The 24,799-nt window shown below is 47.4% G+C and overlaps 1 protein-coding gene across 1 annotated transcript in view; it reads left to right on the top strand.

Moving 5' to 3' along the window:
* LOC147123789 (sideroflexin-5-like) overlaps positions 1–24,799 on the top strand; it is a 262,042-nt gene that overhangs the window by 102,131 nt on the left and 135,112 nt on the right. The window contains exons 7-9 of the mRNA XM_085976043.1: positions 3,015–3,068; positions 11,832–11,888; positions 14,875–14,940. Coding sequence (XP_085832169.1) covers positions 3,015–3,068; positions 11,832–11,888; positions 14,875–14,940 — 177 coding nt within the window. The remainder of the gene's footprint in view (positions 1–3,014; positions 3,069–11,831; positions 11,889–14,874; positions 14,941–24,799) is intronic.

Here is a 24,799-nt window from a genome sequence, read left to right as displayed (position 1 = left end):
CCCTACCTTTTGCCACCAGTGCATGCCTTATAAAAGCTGCAATTGATGATGCATGCTGCATGGCATTATTTGAGCCATCATTCTTGAGATGCGTGACTGGTGAGCACCACAGGGACATTGCCTGCCTCACTGATGATCGCAACCAAATTACCTTTTAAAATACACGCATATTTATGCAAAGATGATGCAGATGGGTCTAGACAGAGTAGATAGAGAGAAACTGTCCCCATTGGCGGAAGGGTCGAGAACCAGAGGACACAGGTTTAAGGTGATTGGCAAAAGATCCAAAGGCGACCTGAGGAAAATCTTTTTCACGCAGCGAGTGGTTATGATCTGGAATGCACCGCCTGAAAGGGTGGTGGAGGCAGATTCAATCACTGCTTTCAAAAGGGAGTTGGATAAGTACCTGAAGGAAAAGATTTTGCAAGACTATGGGGAAAGGGCGGGGGAGTGGGACTAGCTGAAGTGCTCTTGCAGAGAGCCGGCACGGGCTCGACGGGCTGAATGGCCTCCTTCTGTGCTGTAACCATTCTATGAAACCCTGGTTTCTTTTCCCCACTACAAACCGTCTCCTTTAAAGCTCTCTCGCCTCCACCCTCACCTCCAACAGGTGCAAGGTGCTCATTGATTTCTTTGTCGCCAAGATTGAGACCATCCGTTCAGCTATCTCTTCTGCTTCCCCTCTTTCCCCTTGCACACCAAGCCAAACCGACTCCAGGCTCCCCCTCGCTCTAGCCCTGATCTAGTTTCTCTCTTATCTCCCCACATGTCGCCTCCAAGCTCAACTCGTCCATGAAATCCACCTCTTGCTCCCTTGACCCATTCCCAGTAAACTGGAAGCCAACATCGCTTCCTGGCTCCTATGCTAGCTGACATTTTAAATGATTTGCTTTCCTCAGACACTGTCCCCCTCCCCTTTCAAAACCGCCATTATCATCCTCTTCCTGCATGAAACTCACTCTCGTCCCCTCTGCTCTTGCAAACTACCACTCCCTCCAACCTCCCTTTCCTCTATAAATTTTGTGAACTTGTTGTCTCCTTCCAAATCCATGCCCCTCTTTACTGTAACTCCATGTTTGAATCTCTCATCAGATTTCTGCCTCTACCACAACTAAAACAGCCCGAAGCAAAGTCACAAATTACATCTTCCGAGACTGTGCACATTTTGCCTCCTCATCCTCCTTAATCTCTCTGCAACCTTTGTCATGGTCGACCACACCATCCTCCTCCATTGCCTAGGTGAGGGGGACTGCCCATGCTTAGTTCCACTCTTACCTATCCAGTCGTCACTAGAACATCTACAGCAATGGCATCACTTCCTACCCTCACTGTTACCTTGGCCCCCCCTCCTCTTCCTCATCCTCATCTACATGCTGCTTCTTGGCGACATCAACCGGAGACATTGGGTGAGCTTCCACAGCTCTACTTCCCCGCCGTCTCTCTCGACCCTCCTACTGCCTCTGTGTTTTCAGACTGCTTGGATCGGCTACAATTTCCACCAGTTAAGGACTGAAGACTGAAGCCACAGTCTTCGGCCCCCGCCACAAACTCTGTACTCTTTACACCACTTCCCTCCCCCTCCCTGGCCACTGTCTCGGGTTGAACCAGGCTGTTTGCAACCTTGGTACCCTATTCGATCCCGGGCTGAGCTTCCGACTCGATATCCCTTCCATCACAAAGACCGCCAACTTCCAGCTCTCTAATATCTCCCGCCTCCACCCCTGCCTCAGCACATCTGCTGAACTTCTCCCCTTCAGACTTCACTATTCCAATGCTCCACTGGCTGGCCTCCCATCCTCTACACTCTGTAAACGTCAGCTCATCCAAAATTCTGCTGCGCCTATCCTATCCTGCGCCAAGTCCCACTCGCCCATCGCTCCTAGCCTTGCTGACCAATATTAGCTCCCAGTCCAATGCGCCTAATTTAAAATTCTCATCCTTGTACTTAAATGCCTTTTATAGCCTTGACCATCCTATCTCTGTAACCTTATCGAACAGTCCGACCCTTCCCTCAAATGTGCATTTCTCCATCTCTGGCCTCTTGTGCATCGCTCCCTCCCTTCGCCCCACCATTGGCAGCCATGCCTTCGGCTACCGAGGCCCTGAGCTGTGGAACTCCCTCTCTAAACCCCTCTGCTTCTCCACCTCCCTATCCTGCTGTAAGATCCTCCTTAAAACCCACCCCTTTGGCCAAGCATCTGGTCACCCCTCCTAATATCATCTTCTTTGGCTCAGCGGACATTGTTGTCTGATTGCACCCATGTGAAGTGCCATGGGACATTTTTCTACGTTAAAAGCACTATATAAATTCAAGTTGCTGTTGTTGTCTGGCCTCCCACTTGAAAAGTTTAATAAAACCAGTGAAATTGCTGAAAAGCCAGTGCTTACAGTTGATGTTCTTACTATCTCTATAGTTGGGTATATATTGTGCCATTATCAGCAACAACTTGCATTTTATATAGCGCCTTTAATGCAGGAAAACATCCCAAGGCCAGAGAAGGAGATATTAGGAGAGGCGACTAAAAGCTTGGTCAGAGGTGGGTTTTTAAGGAGAAGGAGGAGAGAGAGGTGGAGGTTTGGGCTGGGGATTTCAGAGCTTCGGGCCTAGGCGGCTGAAGGCTCGGCCACCATTGGTGGGGGGAAGGGCGGGGGGACTTGAAAGAGGTCAGAGCTGGAAGTACGTAGAGTTCTCCGAGAGAGGAGGTTACGGAGATGGGGAGGGGATTGGAACACGAGCTTGAAAATGTCAAATTTGAGGCGTTGGTGGACTGGGAGCCAATGTATGTCGGCGAGCAGGAGCGGGATAAAGACACAAGACTTGTGTTCATACAGAACTTTATCCCATCTCTCAGAAACATCTCAAAGTGCTGTGCTTGCAATGCATAAGTTGTTTTACAGGCAAACTTTAAGCTCTGATGTGTTGCTTTGTTCTATTGGCCCGTACCTGGTGTTTATTGTTTGAACAAGCCGAAGTGTGGTTCGCAGTCTAATCCGTGTCCATGCTCTCTGTGTAGGTGGTTGGCCTTCTCCTCCCCCAGCAGACGTTGGCAACGACTGTTTTCTGGCAGGTAAGGATTACTGGCTTGGCACTGATGCAACCTGGAATAAACCAATGTGTGCAGAGCATGCTTTTCAGAGGGACGAATAAGCTGCTTGTGGCCAATCTTTCTCCTGTCTCTGAGCTTCCAACCACTCTGCCACAACCTTCCTTCTCTCTCTCTCTCTCTCTCTCTCTCTCTCTCTCTCATGCTAGTATGGTCAATACTTCTCTAAACTTTTCTCTTGTTACTAATAAATCCAATAAGGAAATGAGAAATTTCTTTACTTGGAGAGTGGTTGAGGCAAATAGCTTTGATGCGTTCAAAAGGAAACTAGACGAGTACACAAGAGAAAAGGGAATAGAACGATATGCTGAAAGGCTGAGAGGAGGTAGATGGAATGGGAGGAGACTCATTAAACACCAGCACAGCTTAGTTGGGCCGAATGGCCTGTTTCTGTGCTGTATATTCTATGTAATTCCCAAGCTCTACACACTCCTCCTAATATCCTAACTGTGCCAAAATTAAGTTTCATTGCACTATTTCTCACTCTTGGGTGTTTAAGCTATGGGCCACGAGCCCTTACAACTCCGTCTTATTTGCACGAATATTTCTTGTTCTCCGGTTTGTCCTGGAGCACTGTGAGCAGTTCTGGGCACCACACCTTAGGAAGGATATGTTGGCCTGGGAGGGAGTGCAGTGTAGGTTTACCAGAATGATACCCGGACTCCAGTTACGAGGAGAGATTACACAAACTAGGGTTGTATTCCCTGGAATTTAGTAGGCTAAGGGGTGATTTGATCAAAGTTTTCAAGATATTGAAGATAAGGGGATCTGATAAGGTAGATAGAGAGAAACTATTTCCGCTGGTTGGGAAGTCGAGGACTAGGGGGCACAGTCTAAAAATTAGAGCCAGACCTTTCAGGAGTGAAATTAGGAAACACGTCTACACGCAAAGGGTGATAGAAGTTTGGAACTCTCTTTCACAAACAGCAATTGATGCTAGATCAATTGTTAATTTTAAATCTGAGATTGATAGATTTTTGTTAACCAAAGGTATTCAGGGATACAGGGCAAAGGCGGGTATATGGAGTTAGGTCGCAGATCAGCCGTGATCTCATTAAATGACAGAACAGGCTCGAGCAGCTAAATGGCCTCCTCCTGTTCCTATGTCCTGCTTGAATTTTGTGGGCCTGCAGGTTCGAAAGACCTGTTCGTAGCGCTGTCACCTCATTGGTGGAGAAATCCTAAACCAGAACGTCAAGATCCGTTGGTGTCAGCACCGGCAGGTATCTGTAAACTACCGGGAACAGGGATTGACATTTATATGTGACTCCTGAGGCTTTAAGTGGCCCACGAAGACACATAGGCAGAGATATAGACCAGACAGCCCCTTGGGCCTGTTCCACCATTCAATTAGATCATAGCTGATCTGTACCTTACCTCCATTTACCTGCCTTGATTCGTTAACTCTTAACACCCTTACCTAACGTGGACACTCCTGTCCTGCTCTTCGCTCATTCTTCCCCAGGACTTCAAGGCTGTGGAACTCCCTACATTCATCAGTCTTCCCTTCCTCCTGCAATGTCTTGTCTTCTGTAACCCACTCAACAATAACAAAAAGTAAAGTACAGATCTGAATTTTTTTTTAAACGCCAAATGGTGGAAAAACACAACAGATCTGACAGCATCTGTAAACAGAAAAAGTTGGTCAATGTAGGTACCCCGTCTTCACATTCACTTCTGCCTGTTCAGCCTTGACCCTTCACCTGGGTTCCTCAAAAAAAACTAGACACACTACCTGTTTAATGTTACTGGATGTCTAGTGTGTTTTAAAAGCAACATTGCAATAAGTGACATCAGTGACATCTACTGGTACACAACGATTACTGAAGGAGCCCAAAGGTATTTTATGCTCGGTTGTAAAATTGCTTTTCTGTTTTTTTTTTACTGTTCTGTTACCTTTGCATTTTATCTGTAGTAACTTTTTTTTCCACGGTCAGGATTTTGTCCCGTGCAATCTGGGGCTACATCTGATTATCGGGGAGGGGAAGAAGACGACAGAGGGTGGTTTTGTTCCTCTGCCCATTGGGAAAGAGCCTGGTTTTGCTTGGCATCTCCTCATAGTGTCACAACTGAAATAAATTGGAAACCCACTGTCTGCAGCCTTTGACACGGTTGACCACTTCATCCTCCTCCAATGCCTCTCCACTGTCGTCCAGCTGGGTGGGACTGCACTCACCTGCTTCCATTCTTATCTATCTGATCGAAGCCAGAAAATCACTTGCAACGGCTTCTCTTCCCGCTCCCGCACCTTTACCTCTGGTGATCCCCCAAGGATCTATCCTTGGCCCCCCACCTATTTCTCATCTACATGCTGCTCCTCGGCGACATCATCCAGAAACACAGCGTTAGTTTCCACATATATGCTGATGACACCAGCACTGTTGCCTCACAGCACCAGGGACCCGGGTTCGAATCCGGCCTCGGGTGACTGTCTGTGTGGAGTTTGCACATTCTCCCCGTGTTTGCGTGGGTTTCCTCCGGGTGCTCCGGTTTCCTCCCACAGTCCAAAGATGTGCGGGTTAGGTTGATTGGCTATGATAAATTGACCCTTAGTGTTAGGGGGATTAAATACGTGGGGTTACAGGGATAGGGTGGGATTTGTGTTGGTGTAGGGTTTACGGGAATCGGGTGGGATATGTGTCGGTGCAGACTCGATGGGCCGAAATGGCCTCTATCTGCACTGTGGGGTTTCTGTGATTCTGTGATTCTACCCTCACCACCACCTCTCTTGACCCCTCCAACTAAAGGGGAACGGGAGCGTAGTGGTAATGTCACTGGGCTAGTAATCCAGAGGCCTGGACTAATGATGCAGAAACGCGAGTACAAATCCCACCATGGCAGCTGGGGAATTTAAATTCAGTTAATTAAATAAATCTGGAATAAAAAGCTAGTATCAGTAATGGTAACAAAACTTTCAGATTGTCATAAATACCCATCTGGTTCACTAATGCCCTTTAGGGAAGGAAATCTGCCGTCCTTACCTGGTCTGGCCTATATGTGATTCCAGACCCACAGCAATGTGGTTGACTCTTAACTGCCCTCTAAAATGGCCCAGTGAGCCACTCAGTTGTAACTAACCGCTTCGAAACATAATAAGAATGAAACCGGACGGACCACCCGGCATCGGATATGGACAGGGCAACGGCACACCCGGCCCAGTCGAACCTGCAAAGTCCTCCTCTCCAACATCTGGGGACTTGTGCCAAAATTGGAGAGCTGTCCCACAGACTAGTCCAGCAACAGCCTGACATAGTCATACTCACAGAATCATACCTTTCAGCTAATGTCCCGAACTCCTCCATCACCATCCCTGGGTATGTCCTGTCCCACCGGCAGGACAGACCCACCAGGGGTGGCGGCACAGTGGTATACAGTCGAGAAGGAGTGGCCCTGGTAGCCCTCAACATTGACTCCGGACCAAACGAAGTCTCATGGCATCAGGTCAAACATGGACAAGGAAACCTCCTGCTGATTACCACCTACCACCCTCCCTCAGCTGATGAATCAGTACTCCTCCATGTTGAACACCAATTGGAAGAAGCACTGAGAGTAGCAAGGGCACAGAATGTACTCTGGGTGGGGGACTTCAATGTCCATCACCAAGAGTCCTGAAGGACATAACTGCCAATCTGGGCCTGCGACAGGTGGTGAGAGAACCAACACGAGGGGAAAAACATACTGCCCCCGTCCTCACCAATCTACCTGTTGCAGATGCATCTGTCCATGACAGTATTGGTAGCAGTGACCACCGCACAGTCATTGTGGAGACGAAGTCCCACCTTCACACTGAGGACACCCTCCCATCGTGTTGTGTGGCACTACCACCGTGCTAAATGGGATAGATTCAGAACAGATCTAGCAGCTCAAAACTGGGCATCCATGAGGCGTTGTGGGCCATTAGCAGCAGCAGAATTGTATTCCACCAAAATCTGTAACCTCATGGCCCGGCATATCCCTCACTCTACCATTACCATCAAGCTAGGGGACCAACGCTGGTTCAATAAGGAGTGTAGAAGAGCATGCCAGGAGGCGTACCTAAAAATAAGATTCCAACCTGGGGAAGCTGCAACACAGGACTACATGCATGCTAAAAAGCGGAATCAGCGTGCTATAGACAGGGTAAGCGATCCCACAATCAACGGATCAGATCAAACTCTACAGTCCTGCCACATCCAGTTGTGAATGGTGGTGGACCATTAAACAACTAACGGGAGGAGGAGGCTCCATGAATATTCCCATCCTCAATGATGGTGGAGCCTATCACGCGAGTGCAAAAGACAAGGCTGTAGCGTTTGCAACCATCTTCAGCCAGAAGTGCCAAGTGGATGATCCATATCAGCCTCCTCCTGAGGCTCCCGCCATCACAGAAGCCAGTCTTCAGCCAATTCGATTCACTCCACGTGATATCAAGAAATGGTCGAGCGCACTGGATAAAGCAAAGGCTATGGGCCCCGACAACATCCCGCTATCGTGCTGAAGACTTGTGCTCCAGAACTAGCCGCTCCTCTAGCCAAGCTGTTCCAGTACAGTTATTACACTGGCATCTACCCGACAATGTGGAAAACTGCCCAGCTATGTCCTGTCCACAAAAAGCAGGACTAATCCAACCCGGCCAATTACCGCCCCATCAGTCTTTTAAAAAAAAAAAAAATTATGGGATGTGGGCGTCGCTGGCAATGCCAGCATTTATTGCCCATCCCTGATTGCCCTTGAAGGTGGTGGTGAGCCGCTTTCTTGAACCGCTGCAGTCCGTGTGGTGAAGGTAGGGAGTTCTGGGATTTTCACCCAGCGATGATGAAGGATCGGCGATTTACTTCTAAGTCAGGATGGTGTGTGACTTGGAGGGGAACTTGGAGGTGGTGGTGTTCCCATGTGCCTGCTGCCCTTGTCCATCTAGGTAGAAGAGGTCGTGGGTTTGGGAGGTGCTACCGAAGAAGCCTTGGCGAGTTGCTGCAGTGCATCTTGTAGATGGTACACACTGCAGCCATAGTACGCCGGTGGTGGAGGGAGTGAATGTTTTGCCAATCAAGTGGGCTGCTTTGTCCTGGATGGTGTCGAGCTTCTTGAGTGTTGTTGGAGCTGCACTCATCCAGGCAAGTGGAGAGTATTCCATCACACTCCTTACTTGTGCCTTGTAGTTGGTAGAAAGGCTTTGTGGAATCAGGAGGTGAGACACTCACCGCAGAATACCTAGCATCTGACCTGCTCTTGTAGCCACAGTATTTATGTGGCTGGTCCAGTTAAGTTTCTGGTCAATGGTGACCCCCCAGGATGTTGATGGTGAGGGCTTTGGCGGTGGTAATGCTGTTGAATGTCAAGCGGCGGTGGTTAGACTCTCGCTTGTTGGAGATAGTCATTGCCTGGCACTTCTGTGCCGCAAATGTTACCTGCCACTTATCAGCGCAAGCCTGAACGTTGTTCAGGTGTTGTTGCATGTGGGCATGGACTGCTTCATTATCTGAGGAGTTGTGAATGGCACTGAACACTGTACAGTCATCAGCGAACATCCCCATTTCTGAGCTTACGTTGGAGGGAAGGTCATTGATGAAGCAGCTGAAGATAGTTGGGCCTAGGACACTGTCCTGAGGAACTCCTGCAGCAATGTCCTGGGGCTATGATGATTGACTTTCAACCACCACAACCATCTTCCTTTGTGCTAGGTATGACTCCAGCCAGTGGGGAGTTTCTCCCCCCCACCCCCCCTCCCGATTCCCATTGACTTCAGTTTTACTAGGGCTCCTTGATGCCACACTCTGCCCTTGACATCAAGGCAGCATTTGACAGTCACTCTCGCCTCACCTCACCTCACCTCTGGAAATCAGCTCCTTTGTCCATGTTTGGACCAAGGCTGTAATGAGGTCGGGGGCCGAGTGGTCTTGGCGGAACCCAAACTGGGCATCGGTGAGCAGGTTATTGGTGAGTAAGTGCCGCTTGATAGCACTGTCGATGACACCTTCCATCACTTTGCTGATGATTGAGAGTAGACTGATGGGGCGGTAATTGGCCGGGTTGGATTTGTCCTGCTTTTTGTATGCAGCACATACCTGGGCAGTTTTCCACATTGTCAGATAGATGCCAGTGTTGTAGCTGTCGAGGCGCGGCTAGTTCTGGAGCACAAGTCTTCAGCACAACAGCCGGGATGTTATCCGGGCCCATAGCCTTTGCTGTAACCAGTGCACTGAGACGTTTCTTGATATCATGTGGAGTAAATCAAATTGGCTAAAGACTGGCTTCTGTGACGGGGGGGACCTCTGGAGGAGGCCGATATGGATCATCCACTTGGCACTTCTGGCTGAAGATGGTTGAAAACGCTTCAGCTTTGTCTTTTGCACTCAAGTGCTGGGCTCCACCATCATTGAGATGGGGATATTCATGGAGCCTCCTCCCCCCCCATTAGTTGTTTAATCGTCCACCACCATTCACAACTGGATGTGGCAGGACTGCAGAGCTTTGATGTGATCTGTTGATTGTGGGATCGCTTAGCCCTGTCTATAGTATGGTGCTTCTGCTTTTTAGCATGCATGTAGTCCTGTGTTGCAGCTTCCCTGGCTTGATGGAAATGGTAGAGTGAGGTATATGCCAGGCCCTGGGGTTACAGATTGTGGTGGAATACAATTCTGCTGCTGCTGATGGCCCACAGCACCTCATAGATGCCCAGTTTTGAGTTGCTAGATCTGCTCTGACTCTATCCCTTCTAGCACGGTGGTAGCGCCACACAACACGATGGAGGGTGTCCTCAGTGTGAAGACGGGACTTCGTCTCCACAATGACTGCGGTGGTCACTGCTACCAATACTGCATCTGCAACATCCACGGTACGCCGGTGGTGGAGGGAGTGGATGTTTAACCCAATCCGTTTTAACGTATGAAATGGTTCTTGTGTGACACTTAACCCATCACCTCAAATCTCAACCCATCACCTCAAATCTCACCCCACCATCAGTGACAGACCTGTAAGCACTTGGATTTCACTTCAGTTTTACACTGGGATGTGCCGTGATGATCCTCCCACTCCTGTACATTCCTATTTCCTCTATACAAGTCTTAAAAAATGCCCCCTCCTGAGAAAACCTAGGTTTTGGAAGAATGAACTATAGCGGACGCTGGGTGATTTTCACAGTTCACGTCCAATATTACGATTGACTGAAAATTGAGTACAGTAGATTAAGGGGTGATCTAATTGAGGTGTTTGTGATGATTAAAGGAGTCGATGGGATAGATGGAGAGAAACTATTTCCTCTGGTGGGAGTGTTCAGAACAAGGGGCATAACCTTAAAATTAGAGCCAGGCCGTTCAGGGGTGATGTCAGGAAGCACTTCTTCACACAAGGGGCAGTGGAAATCTGGAATTCAGCCCCAGAATGCTGTTGAGGCTGGGGAGTCTGAACATTTCAAAACTGAGATTGATAGATTTTTGTTAGGTAAGGGTTACGGAAGCAAGGCGGGTAAATGGAGTTAAGATATAGGTCAGCCATGATCTAACTGAAGGGTGGAACAGGATCGAGGGGCTGAATGGGGCTACTCCTGTTCCTATATTACAATTTTGTAAGTAGGTAAATAGTGTGTTAAAAGTAGCATACAACAAAAATATAATGTTTCAGATTTGTAGTAGTAGAAAGATTAGAAAATATCCAAGACCGGGTTAAAGCTGTGACAGTGAGAGAACACAAGTGCCCATGGAAGTCTAGTCATTGGCCTCGGGGTGAGGGGGAGTAGATAAGATGGAAGAGTTGAAGGAGTGTGGCAGGAATGCTACATCTAGTTCACAGGAACTTTCAGTGAGGTGTGCCTTCTGCGTTGGTTGGAGAGGTAGGACGTGGAACCCTGTTGTGGGAGAGAACAGAGGTCAGCAATGAAAAGATTAAGAATAAACCTCAGAGCCGCTGAATATTCATGAGGCAAACCAGATGGAATGCATCCAAAAATAGCGAATAAAATGTGATATGGGGAGAGGCCAAGCTATAGCTAGAAGTTTGCACTTCTTATGGAACTTAAGAACAGATGATTGAAAATACTTGAGATTCCAATGGTCTAGTTGAGAAGAGGTCAAAACAATGATAGGACTATTAGCCTGACATCTAAAGTAGGAAAAACATTTCGAGTCCATTAGAAAGGAAGCAATTAACTAGTAAGGGCAATAAATCCAAACCAACGTGGTTTATGAAATGCAGGTCACGCCTAACTAATCCATTGGAATTCTTCGAGGATGTAACCCAATTGGCAGATGCAATCCATGTTCTTTGTCTTTGCTTACAAAAGGCATCCCCCCTCCCCGCGAAGGTGCTGACTCTTGGGGTGCAGTTCCACGGGCGCTTGGAGGTCACTGGTCCTTCAACAAAATACCCAAATGGCTATTCTTCTTATGTAAACTTGGGCATTCCGAGTTGGCAGGCTTTCCCACCATGGGGAGAACACAGCCGATCCTAATGCTGTTGTCATTTCATGTGTAAGGGGTCATTGGATAAGAATCGAGCGAAAACCTAGGCTGATTTTTTTTAATGTTCTTTCTTTGTCAAGATATGCTGCGGCCAGTTGTCACATGGACTAATATGAACTAGCTCAGCGGGGATCAGTTATCGAGCCTGAAACCTGCTGGTCTGTATTCACCCACTAATCCATTAGTGGAACTAAGATTGCTTCTTGATCAGTAACGGGCTGCCCTTGGATTGTTGTTCAGCCCCTTGATTGAGAATTTGGATGCAGTGATGGTTTGTTTTTATTCCTTACAGTGGTTGAACCAGAGTCACAACGCCTGTGTGAACTATGCAAACAGAAACGCAACAAAGGTGAGATGGGTTTGAAATGCCATCAGCCACATTATTTCCAACACACATCCATGTAAGGGAAGTATCTTGAGGCACCTTATATCTTCGATGCTGGGAGGCTCTTTCCCCCGGCTGGAGAGTCTAGAACTAGGGGACAAAGTCTCAGGATAAGGTGCTGGCCATGTAAGACGAGATGAGAAGAAATTTCTTCACTCAGAGGGTTGTGAATCTTTGGAATTCTCTACCCCAGAGGGCTGTGGATGCTGAGTCGTTGAGTATGTTCAAGCGTGAGATCGCTAGATTTTTGGGAATGAAGGGATATGGGGATAGGACGGGAAAGTAAAGTTCATGATCTTATTGAATGGCGGAGCAGGCTCAGAGGGCCGTATGGCGTATTCCTGCTTCTATTTCTCATGTTCTTATGCACCACCTGGTTCCCAAAGAGAAGCAGGGTGCTGATTCGCGGCTGTTACTCTTTGTTGAGTGGAAGCATGCACCCACTATTTTCCTGAGGAGTAGCATGATGTGCCCATGCACATTGAGAAACCAAGGTGAAGGGTCAGGGCCCATAGTGCTGGACAACACCAAGGTTGGAAAGAGTTCGAGATGAGGCAATTGAGGAACTTGTGATAGGTAACACCAAGCTTGGGCTTTAAAAGTCTGAAGAGCGAAGGAGAAAGGCAAACTTGAGAGAGGTAACATTTTGAGGTCCTGGGAAAGTTAAGTACATGGAGATAGTGAGTTTTGATTTTGGAGGAAGAAGAGTAAAGAGGAAGGGTTATTTTATAGCTTGGAAGAAAGCAGTTCCAAGGACCACTGACTAGAGTAATGATAAACTAGAGAAAGGAGAAGTTGTGGCAGTAACCGAGGGATCACGCTTTGGAGAACATTGTTTTTCTTGAGCTCTGGCCAGGAGTTTGAGCGAGTTCTTGGAAGAGTCTCTGGACTAGGGCCTTGAGCACACTTGGGCTTTATTCCTTTAAAAGTTATGGGGAAAAGATTTTAATGGGGGACAAAAGGGGAAGCCAAACTTCTTAGAGGCAGTTTTGAGAGAACTGTGAGAGTTCCCTTTGAAATCAGAGAATGTGGCCAAGGGTGTTGGCAGAAGAAGTAGTACTAAATGTGAAGCCACCTAGGCTAAGGGTTGGGAGCTGTTGACTGAACTTGGGGAAACACATGTAGAAATTATGGGGTAGAAAGTGGACCTTGTTGTACTCATTTTACAGGCATAAATTGGGCACAACGAGGCCCAATTTCAGGGACTAACGTCCTTTGCCCCAAGGATGTCTGGAAAAATGTCAGTTCCAAAAGTGGGGCAGATACTGAGGCCAAATGCTGCCGTCTCTGATCAACCGTCAGCGCAGACGGGATTGAAGCTGGGATCTCTGGTTTGTATGGCTCAGTTTCACATTATGTACTGGGTTTGCTGGCTGAGTTATCAAGGGAGCAGGGTTATTGAGAAATGATTGTCACCCTTGATACAGTTGGTGGGATTTTCACCTCTGAGTCAGAAGGTTGTGCGACTTGGGGAATCAAGGGATATGGGGATCGGGCGGGAAAGTGGAGTTGAGGTCGAAGATCAGCCATGATCTTATTGATTGGCGGAGCAGGCTCAAGGGGCCGAATGGCCTACTCTTGCTCCTAATTCTTTGTTCTTATGTTGAGCACACTATTCAGGCTGACCAGTGCAGTGCTGAGGGAGTGCTGCACTGTCGGAGGTGCCGTCTTTTGGATGAGATGTTAAACCGAGGCCTCAACTGCCCTCACAGGTGGCTGTAAAAGATCCCATGGCACTATTCGAAGAACAACAAGGAATTTTCTTGGTGTCCTGACCAACATTTATCCCTCAACCAGCAACACTAAAACAGATTACCTGGATATTCATCTCAATATTTTTTGTGGGATCTTGCTGTGCACAAATTGGCTGCCACTTTGCCCACAAAACAACAGTGATTGCACTTTAAAAAAAAAGTTACTTAATTGGTTGTAAAGCACTTTGGGATATTCTGAGGATGTGAAAGGTGTTCTATAAATGCACATTCTTTATTTCCAGACTGTCATTCTATATACAGTATTTAGTATTGCAGTTCATAGAATGGTTACAGCACAGAAGGAGGCCATTCGGCCCGTCGAGCCCGTGCCGGCTCTCTGCAAGAGCACTTCAGCTAGTCCCACTCCCCCGCCCTTTCCCCGTAGCCCTGCAAATTTTTTTCCTTCAGGTACTTATCCAACTCCCTTTTGAAAGCCGTGATTGAATCTGCCTCCACCACCCTTTCAGGCAGTGCATTCCAGATCCTAACCATTCGCTGAGTAAAAAGTTTTTCCTCGTGTCGCCTTTGGTTCTTCTGCCAATCACCTTAAATCTGGTTCTCGACCCTTCCGCCAATGGGAACAGTATCTCTCTATCTAGACCCCTCATGATTTTGAACACCTCTATCAAATCTCCTCTCCATCTTCTCTGCTCTAAGGAGAGCAACCCCAGCTTCTCCAGTCTATCCACGTAACTGAACTCCCTCATCCCTGGAATCATTCTCGTAAATCTTTTCTGCACCCTCTCTAAGGCCTTCACATCCTTCCTAAAGTGCGGTGCCCAGAATTGGACACAATACTCCAGTTGAGGCCGAACCAGTGTTTTATAAAGGTTCATCATAACTTCCCGCTTTTGTACTCTATGCCTCTATTTATGAAGCCCAGGATCCCGTAAGCTTTTTTTAACCGCTTTCTCAACCTGCCCTGCCACCTTCAACAATTTGTGTACATATACCACAACGTTTCTCTCTGTTCCTGCACCCACTTTAGAATTGTACCCTTTAGTTTATATTGCCTCTCCTCATTCTTCCTACCAAAATGTATCACTTTGCACTTTTCTGCATTAAATTTCATCTGCCATGTGTCCGCCCATTCCACCAGCCTGTCTGTGTCCTCTTGAAGTCTATAGAGTCAGATGCTGTATTTTAACATGTTTTTAATTTTCTTTCTCTCTCTTTCCTCTTCCCAACCCCAACAGCCGACTCCAGTGTCTAAATTCATCCTGGGTTACTTTGGAGCAGTTGCCAGCGCAGTCTCAATAGCAGTGAGTAATCTTGGCATTCTCTATACACCCTTGGTGAGCCGTTCAGGCTTCTTTCTACAGTCATAGGGCATAGCCGTTAATAGGCCAACCACTTTAGTCTGATTGCAGGTCACACAATGTGACTGAAACAAAGCACTAACGTTGCAATGATGTGAGGGATTTTGATAGAGTAAATAAAGATGAATTGTTTCCACTGGCAGGAGGGTTGGTAACCAGAGGACACCAGAGATTTAAGATGATTGGCAAAAGAACCAGAGGGAAGATGAGGAGAATAGTTTTTCTTACAGAGCGAGCTGTTGTGATCTGGCATGGATTGCCTGAACGTGTGGTGGGAGCAGATTCAATAGTAACTTTAAATTGGGAATTGGATAAATACTTGAAACTGAAACATTTACAGGGCTATGGGGAAAGAGCGAGGGAGTGGGACTAATTGGATCGCTCTTTCAAAGAGCCGGCACCAGCACGATGGGCCGAATGGCCTCCTCCTGTGCTGTATGATGCTATGATCAGGCTATCCAAACAGCAGGATTAGGTTTAGTAACACAGTATTAATCCTGAACCTGGGACACATTCTCCTCCTTTTGCCAATTTTAGCAAAGTAGTAGATGTGAGTTTAAAGTGGTGTCGCACTCCATTCAGTCCACCTGAACATGTCTGAAACTCCTCGCTGAGGTGACAAGTTGCTTTAAATTAAAAATTTGCAGAAGCTGGTGACACACTGTGTCAGAGCACTGGCTTTGGGTTTCTTTGTGAAATGAGTTTGCACAGTGAGGATAGAGGGAGGAGGACGACTGTGTCGGATGATGTATTTGCAGCATTGGAGAGGAGCACTGACTAAAATATTGATCAAATCGAGACACAAAACGTGATGGGGAGTGATCGGATACTGTAGGAAACATGGATCACCGAGTTGCTTTTACTTATAGTCTGATTGAAATTGTACCACTGAATTCATAAACCAAACATTTTGAGCATTAGTTAGAAATAGGAATGATGTAAGAAAAAGGAGGCTTACCATCAAGTAACTTTAAAGTAAGCTTTAAGTAACTTATAAACACACTATATACAAGAGAGGTCTTTACCATGCCTCTGGTAGAAGCCTCTTACAATACTGAACAGACCAGTATTTATACCAGTCCAACAGGAAGTGACACATGACAGGAAGTGAGGTATGTACACAGTTCATAGTTCACAGTTCACAGTTCACAGGAAGTGATGACATAACTTCCCGGAAGTTGTTATTTTTATCACATTCTTCCCTCCTGCAGGTTTAGGAGGCTGTGGTCTACCTTTTGGTCCGCAGCCGCCGAACAAGGAAGAGTCGCACCCGTTTGGATTCCCGTCGTAGAGGGTCACTGGTCCGCTTACATGCGGTTGGCCATTGGCCAGAGTCCGTGTGGCCTGGATTGCCCTGTGAAGGGTCGGGGAGATCATGGCTTCGAGTACGAGCCCCAATAGGTTCAAAGTCAGACTGCCTCTGTTCAGAGGGAGGTGCAGAGCTGGTCTGTGGCGGACCAGTACTTTCATGCGTGGTACTGGGAGGGTCGCAACCTTGAGCACGGGGTTCTACCGGCACCAAGCTAGTTGGTGTCCGATCAGGATCCTGGAGAGGGGTACCCGATAGGTCCCAAGAGTTTCCTGGTGAAATGCCATCACCCGATGTCCCACTAGGTCCTGGTGGGCAGGGAGCCAGATCCCGTAATGATACGGTAGATTCTCGGCCGTCGGAATATCGTATGTTTGCATAGGTGGGGTTGGCATCGGTTAGTTCGACCTCGTCTACAAGAGGGTCATTTTTAGACGTCCGAACGTATCTTCGGAGTAATACAGGTCCAGGAGTAGTTAGCCATGACGGGAGTGATGTCCCATGAGCTGAGCGACGCTGGAATCCAAAGAACCGCTCATGAGGTGTAGTATTTGTGGCTGTAGAAAGCAGGGACCGTATAGAGTGCAATGCATCCGGAAGCACTGTTTCCCATTGCTGGTCTGGTAGGCCCCGAGATCTTAAAGCGAGACGTACGGAATTCCAGATGATACCGTTATACCTCTCTACCTGCCCATTTCCGATGGGATGGTATGGTGTTGTTTTGCTTGTAGCAATTCCCCGTTCTGAGAGGTAGTCCTTGAGTTCCCTCGACATAAAGGATGGACCCCGATCTGAGTGAATATAAGCCGGCATGCCACAGAGAGAAAATACCTGCTCAAGGCAGCAGATTACTGTGGACGCCAGCATATTGGAGCAGGGGAAGGCAAACGGAAAACGTGAATATTCGTCGATCATGGTGAGCAAATATGTGTTCCGAGTTGAAGAGGGCACTGGGCCCTTAAAATCGATGCTAAGTCGTTGCATCGGTTGGGTTGCATGTATGAGTATACCATCTGAGGGGCGGAAGAACTGAGGTTTTAATTCCGCACAAAGCCAGCATTCTGAGCATATTTTCTTTACATCTCCAGTGGAAAAAGGGAGATTCCGTGATCGTACGAAATGTAGCATGCGCGTAACGCCAGGATGACACAAACCATTGTGGACATCCATGAGGGTGGAGGATGACATAGTGGAGCAGAATGCCCGTGTGAGGGTGTCCGGGGCCGCATTCTCCTTGCCAGGCCGATAGAGAATGGTATAACCAAAAGAGGCCAGTTCCATCCTCCAAAGTTGTATTTTATTATTCTTAATTTTGGTTCGTTTTCGATTATCGAGCATGAAGGCGACTGATCGTTGGTCCGTGATCAATGTAAAGTGCTGGCGAGCTAGAAAATGGTTCCGCTTCCGTACTGCCTCTATGATGGCTGTGGCTTCTTTCTCAACCGGAGGATAATGTAGCTCGGCACCTTGTAAGGTCCTGGACATAAATGCTACAGGACGACCTTCCTGATTCAGAGTAGCCAAGATCGCCACCTCCGAGGCATCACATTCAACCACGAAAGGGAGATTCTCATCAATGGAGTGAAGAGCCGCTTTCTCCAACTGTTTTTTGAGAAGGTTAAAGGCTGCAACAGCCGCTGTTCCCAGTGGAAATGATCTAGCATGCAACAAGGGTTGGATTTTGTCCGAAAAATGAGGAATCCATTTAGCGTAGTATGCAAACAGACCGAGAGCCCGACGTAAAGAAGCCGGGTTCTTAGGTGACGGGAGCTCTTGGAGCGGGCGAAGTCTTTCTGGGTCTGGGTTAATGATACCATTGCCTACGCAGTAGCCAAGGATGTTGATGGTCGGTTGCGACTCAACAGATTTGGATTCATTCAGGGTCAAATTACGGCGATGGAGGGCATCCCGAAATTTTTGGAGGTTGGAGTCGTGTTCCTGTTGATCGTGACCTGCAATGGTAATGTTATCAAGATAGGGAAAAGTGTCCCTTAGGTTTTCCTGCTTAACCAGGCCATCCATTGCCCGTTGAAAGACAGCCACTCCATTAGTAACATAGAAACATAGAAACATAGAGATAGGAACAGGAGTAGGCCATTCGGCCCTTCGAGCCTGCTCCGCCATTCAATGAGATCATGGCTGATCTTCGTCTGAGATCTTAGCTGATCTTAGCAGTTCAGTACCCCGTCCCCGCCTTTTCTCCGTAACCCTTAATCCCCTTAGCCTTCAGAAATATATCCAATTCTCTCTTGAAAATATTTATTGAATTAGCCTTCACAGCCCTCTGTGGCAGGGAATTCCACAGGCTCACCACTCTTTGAGTGAAGAAATTCTTCCTCATCTCTGTTTTAAATGATTTGCCCGCTATTTTTAGACTGTGGCCCCTGGTTCTGTGCTCCCCTGCCATTGGAAACATTCTCTCTGAATTCAGCCTGTCCAGGCCTGCCATAATTTTATATGTTTCGATGAGATCCCCTCTCAATCTTCTAAACTCCAGTGAGTACAAGCCCAAACTATTCAATCTCTCCTCGTAGGTCATTCCCGCCATTCCAGGTATCAGCCTGGTGAATCGCCGCTGCACTCTTTCCATGGCAAGAACATCCTTCCGCAGATGGGGCGACCAAAACTGTACACAATACTCCAGATGCGGTCTCACCCGAATGGGAGGCGACGAAATTGGTACAGCCGTCCATTAGCCTCAAAGGCTGTGTACTGCTTATCTGAGACCTTCAAGGGTAACTGATGATAGGCACTTTTTAAATCGTAAGTTGAGAACACTTTGTATTCGGCCAGTTTATTAACCATATCATCAATGCGTGGCAATGGGTAGGCGTCCAAGTCGGTATATTGATTGATGGTTTGCGAATAATCGATGCATAGTCGCTGTTTGTGAGGTTTTAGAGGGTTCTTGACAATGACGACTTGAGCCCGCCAGGGCGACGAACATGGTTCAATGATATCCTCTGCTAGAAGTCGAGAGATTTCAGCCGCAATAAAAGATTGGTCTTCCTGATTAAAGCGCCGCGATTTCGTTATTATTGGTTGGCATTGAGGCGGAATACTGGCAAATAATGAGGGTTCATCAAGTGAAGCTGCTGATAATGCACAAAATGGTAATTTAGACGGTATATTAGAAATAGTAAGTCCGGGTTTGGATCCACCAAACTCAATGGTGAGTTTCTTATGCTGTTTTTGGAAGTCCAGTCCTAAGAGGAGATCACTACATAAGTCCTTGAGCACCGAAAGTCGGGTGGAGGGATACATACGACCATGAAGTGTCATATCAACAACACAAAAGCCGGAGATTCTGGTATTAAGTGATGACTGGGCCATCGCAATTGCCTGGTCCGATGGGAAGACATGTAGTTTCAATTTCGCAACAATCTGTTCCTTAATGAAACTATCAGTACTTCCTGAGTCAATTAAGGCATCTAAGGTATGCCCTTTAATTGAAATTTTTGTGGCTGCATGAGACAGGTTCTGTGGGCAAGCAGCTGTAATTGGTGTCGTTGCACAGAGAGTGGCCAAAACTCTCGGTGTGCTTCTTCGGGAGAGAGCTCGAGAGGAAGCTTGATAGGTCCCAGCTGGAGCATCTTGATAGGCCCTAATTGGGGCAGTTCGGTAGGCCTTAGCTGGATTGGCCCTCGTAGAGGCCCTTGATAGGCAAACTTTAGCAAAGTGTCCTTTTTTCCCGCAATAACTGCAGATTGCATTGCGAGCAGGGCAGGTTTTCCTAGGGTGAAAAGCATCTCCACAAAAGAAGCATTCCTTCCTAGATTGCCAAGAGGCTGCTAAAGTGGGGTCGTCCTCCTCTTCTTCATCAGAATTATCAGAATTAGATTCCCCCATGATAGGGTTCACCTGAGACCGCTTGAATTGTCTGGTTGCAGCTACAGCAGCAGATCGAGATCTGGGCAGCTGATAGAGGTCTGCATTTCTCTTTGCCAAATCCAGTGAACAAGCTAGGTCAAAAGCTTTTTGTAGCTCAAGTGTTTTACTTTCTAGTAGACGCTGGCGTATAAATGGAGAGGCAATCCCGCAGATGAAAGCATCACGAATCATTTCTTGGCGGTACAGCTCAGCTGAGGCTGCCTGAAAGTTACAATCTACGCTGAGCCTGCGAAGTTCTTGCAGGAATTCGTCAATTGATTCCCCTGGCCCTTGTCGGGCTGTGGCCAGTAGATGTCTAGCATAGACCTCATTTGGGGTCTTGGCATACAGTTTCTTAAGTGCCCGAATCACCTCATCGTAATTATCCCATTCATCAACATATTCGAACACTTTTGGGGTCACATAATTGATAAGTATCTTCAATCTAGCAGGAGCATCCGCTTCACATTCATCCAGAAAATTCTCAAAAGTACGGTACCAATGCTTCCATACCCTGCCAGCTGCTGGTGCATTCGGGTCCAAGTCCAGACGAATAGGTCTAAGGATTTTCTCCATGATGGGTGGTTCCCTGGATCCTTAATTCCGAGTTTGTCCGAAGGTCTAGTATTTGTGAGTGTAAATACTAAGTTACTTAAATTGATGTAAGAAAAAGGAGGCTTACCATCAAGTAACTTTAAAGTAAGCTTTAAGTAACTTATAAACACACTATATACAAGAGAGGTCTTTACCATGCCTCTGGTAGAAGCCTCTTACAATACTGAACAGACCAGTATTTATACCAGTCCAACAGGAAGTGACACATGACAGGAAGTGAGGTATGTACACAGTTCATAGTTCACAGTTCACAGGAAGTGATGACATAACTTCCCGGAAGTTATTATTTTTATCACAAGGAACATAGGGGGTGATTTTCCCACTGGAGGTGGGTTTGGGTCTGGGTCTGGGTGGGTTCCAAACCCACCTCCACTGAGAGGTTTGAAAAATAGCTTTTTTTTATTTCAGAGGTGTGGGTTGCCCTTGGTTAATTAGTGTTTGGGACTGAAACTCGCTTCTGCTAACATCACTTTTCCAGCCTCATTTAAGGGCTGCTTGCTGCCTTGGGTCCTTCCACTCGATTTATGTCGATGCTGCAGCATCTGCAACATATTTTGAGAAACCACTATGTCCAATTCCAAGGCAAGGGCTTCCCCGAGGTTCTCGGATGATGCGCTGCAAATGTTGGTTGAGGGGGCGAGAGCTAGCAGGGAGGTGCTCTCCCCCTCATCTGGTAGGAAGAGGCCTCCCAAAGAAACCAAGGCTGTGTGGGTCCAGCTGGCAAGTGATATAACCTCCAGATCTGTGTGCAGATTGGGTGAATCTTTGTGTGTATTGATGAAATGCCATCCCTGTTGGAAAGCATTAAAATGATTTGATGGCAAAATGTTGGCGTGATGGCATCTGTTCTTTCGCCTTAAGCAGCTCCACATTGCGGGCTCCGTGACATTTGTGTTGTCAGGTTGGTGGCCAGAGTGAAAGGAGGCCAGAGAGTCATGTCAATTGTCTATCATGTCTTAAGATGGAGCCAAGGACATGTGCCAACATGGGCAACCTATGCAAATCTGTCCAGAATAAGTGCATCCCTTGCATCACGGGCAGCCATGTGCTCGCGTGCTGCCGCTGCAGCTGGTTGCTAGACCGGTGTTCGGTCCTCCTCCTACTCCTCATCCTCCTCCTCCCCCTAATCCTCATCTGAGGAGGCTTGGAACTGAGCCACTTGCTCATCAGGAAGCTGCAAGCCATGACGCTGTGCCATGTTGTGCAGTGCACAGCAGACCACGACCATTCTGGGGAACCTGTATGTTGTATACTGCAGGGCTCCACCTGATCGGTCAAGGCATCGGAAGCGCATCTTCAACAACCCAATGGTTTGCTCGATGATGGACCTGGTCGAAGTGTGGCTGGCGTTGTAGCGCTCTTCAACCTCGTTAGCTGGCCTCCTGATTGGTGTCATTAGCCATTCTTCAGGGGGTAGCCTTTGTCACCAAGGAGCTATCCGTTAAGTTGGTTTGGCGGATTGAAAAGCGGAGGAACACTAGAGTTCTGCAGGATGAATGAAAGAGTCATGGCAACTACCACAGAACTTGGCACAAACATGCAAAAACTCCTCCTTGTGGTTACACACCAGCTGTACATTGAGGGAGTGGAAGCCCTTGCGGTTGACAAAGATAGCTGGGTTGTGATGGGGTGCCCTAAGGGCCACGTGTGTGCAGTCTGTGATGCCCTGCACCAAGGGCCATACCTGAAGATTAGCCATTGGGTGAGGATTTGGCACCTGTAGAACTGTATCCCAACTTCAGAAGAGGAGGAAATAACGCTAAAACAAAAGAGTGTCAAATGAAAACAGGAAATGCTGGGAACACTTTGCATCTGTGGAGAAAGAGTTCATCGGGAGGGTACTTTTTACCTAACCCGGGTAGCTGACAGCATTGGGAGCTACATTGTTTACACCCTGCCCTATTGAAGCCAATGAAGAGTAATATTTGTTGCATCCGTGTGTTAATGAAGATACGGAATGCAGGAGTTGGTTTATAGGTGTTTACTGGACAAAGTCTGGAGGTGAACTAACAGATACAAGATACTATACAGGCTTATATAGCCCGAGTGGCCACTACCGGCATTACAGTACACAGGGGCTCTTAAAGGCACATACACCACAATTCCTCCCCTTTTAGACAACCAGTACATAACATTTTAAGTAATTGTTATTAACATGTGTACAAGAACAATAATCTAAACATTTGCTGCAGTTAATCAATTATAAGTCAGTCTCTCTGGAGGCTTCCTGACTCGGTCCGGATAACGCCTCGGTGGTGTAGTAGTTTCCGGTGGTGTAGTAGTTTTTGGTGGTGTAGTAGGTTCTTTTGGTAAGGTCGATTCGGCTTGAATGCCAGTGTCGGGTTCATCTGGTTCCAGTATCACCGGATCGGAGGTAGATACTATGGGTATCTCTACTTCATCATTAGGCGTATAGAGTGGTGGTGTAGGTTGTCCCTTTTCGGATGACTCTATGATCTGGTCAGCATGGCGCCTTATTATGCTTTCTCCAATGTCCACGGTATACATCAGCGGTCCTAGTCGTGTGCAAATAGTTCCAGGCTGCCATTTCTCGGTACGGTAGTCCCGGGCCAAAACTTGTTGACCTATCTGGAAGGTTCTAGTTGGCCTTTCATTCATGCCTTGAAATTGCCAGTTCTCTACGTCCCTTCTGATGTTTGGCTTGATCAAATCCAGCCGGCATCTTAGTCTTCTATTAAAAAACATCATGGCGGGAGTTTGGTTTGTAACCATATGTGTTGCATTCCTGTAGGCAAACAAGAAGTTATCTACCTTATGCTGTAGATTGATGCCTTCATTACCCATAGCCTTTATGGCCTTCTTGAAGGTCTGGACAAACCTTTCAGCCAATCCATTGGTGGCGGGATGGTATGGGGCGGACGTATAGTGCTTAACCCCATTGTTTTTTAAGAACTTTCTGAATTCTTCGGACACAAATTGTGGTCCATTATCAGAACAGATCTGTTCAGGCAGCCCATTCCTGGCAAATATGGTCCTTAATACTGTGATGGTTTTTTCCGTGGTGGTGGAGGACATCTTTATTACCTCCGGCCACTTGGAGTGTGCGTCAACCGCGATTAAGAACATTGAGTCCATAAATGGACCAGCAAAGTCGATGTGTACCCTTTGCCATGGAGATGAGGGCCATTCCCATGGATGTAGAGGGGCTTGTGGTGGGGCGTTTTGGACCTTCTGGCATCCTAGACAGCCCTTGGTCATTTCTTCAATGTCTCCATCGATACCTGGCCACCACACAAACGCTCTGGCTAGGTTCTTCATTTTCACTCCACCCAGATGCCCCTCGTGAAGCTCCTTTAGCACTTTATCCTGGAGTTTGGGTGGAATCACCACTCTGGATCCACACATCAAGGTTCCTCGGCACACTGACAGCTGTTCTCTTCTTTGCGAGAATGCTGGCAACAGTGGTTCGCCATGTGCTGGCCATCCCTTCACCATTAAATCATAGACTCGTGAGAGAGTCGGGTCATTTCTCGTTTCCTTTTCAGTGGCAGCATTTGTTACTGGTAGACAATCTACTATGGTAGAGTGGAACATTTCCACTGGGTCCACTGCAGGTGCTTCTTCTACCGTTGGTAACGGTAGACGCGATAAACCGTCAGCATTTCCATGCTGTTTTGATCCTTTGTATTCTATGTCATATTGGTGTGCCCCTAGGAAAAGGGACCACCTCTGTAGCCTTTGTGCTGTCATAATGGGAACGCCCTTGTTAGGGTTGAATATGGAGACGAGGGGTTGATGGTCAGTCAACAAGGTAAATTTTTGTCCGTGTAGGTAATGGTTGAATTTCTTCACTCCCCATACCAGGCTGAGTGCTTCCCTGTCGATCTGGGCATAGTTACGCTCAGCTGAGTTCAATGAGCATGACGCAAAAGCTATCGGCCGCTCCGAGCCACCAGGGAATCTATGCGATAATACCGCTGCTACGCCGTAAGGGGATGCATCGCACGCCAGTCTGATTGGCAGTGATGGGTTGTAATGAGCCAAAAC

The sequence above is a fragment of the Somniosus microcephalus genome, chromosome 2 (assembly GCF_052327205.1).
Source record: "Somniosus microcephalus isolate GS21.2 chromosome 2, FLI_Smic_1.0, whole genome shotgun sequence".
NCBI classification, from domain to species: Eukaryota; Metazoa; Chordata; class Chondrichthyes; order Squaliformes; family Somniosidae; genus Somniosus; species Somniosus microcephalus.
Note: the sequence above shows the minus strand (reverse complement) of the source record. Positions and strands in the feature narration are given on the sequence as shown.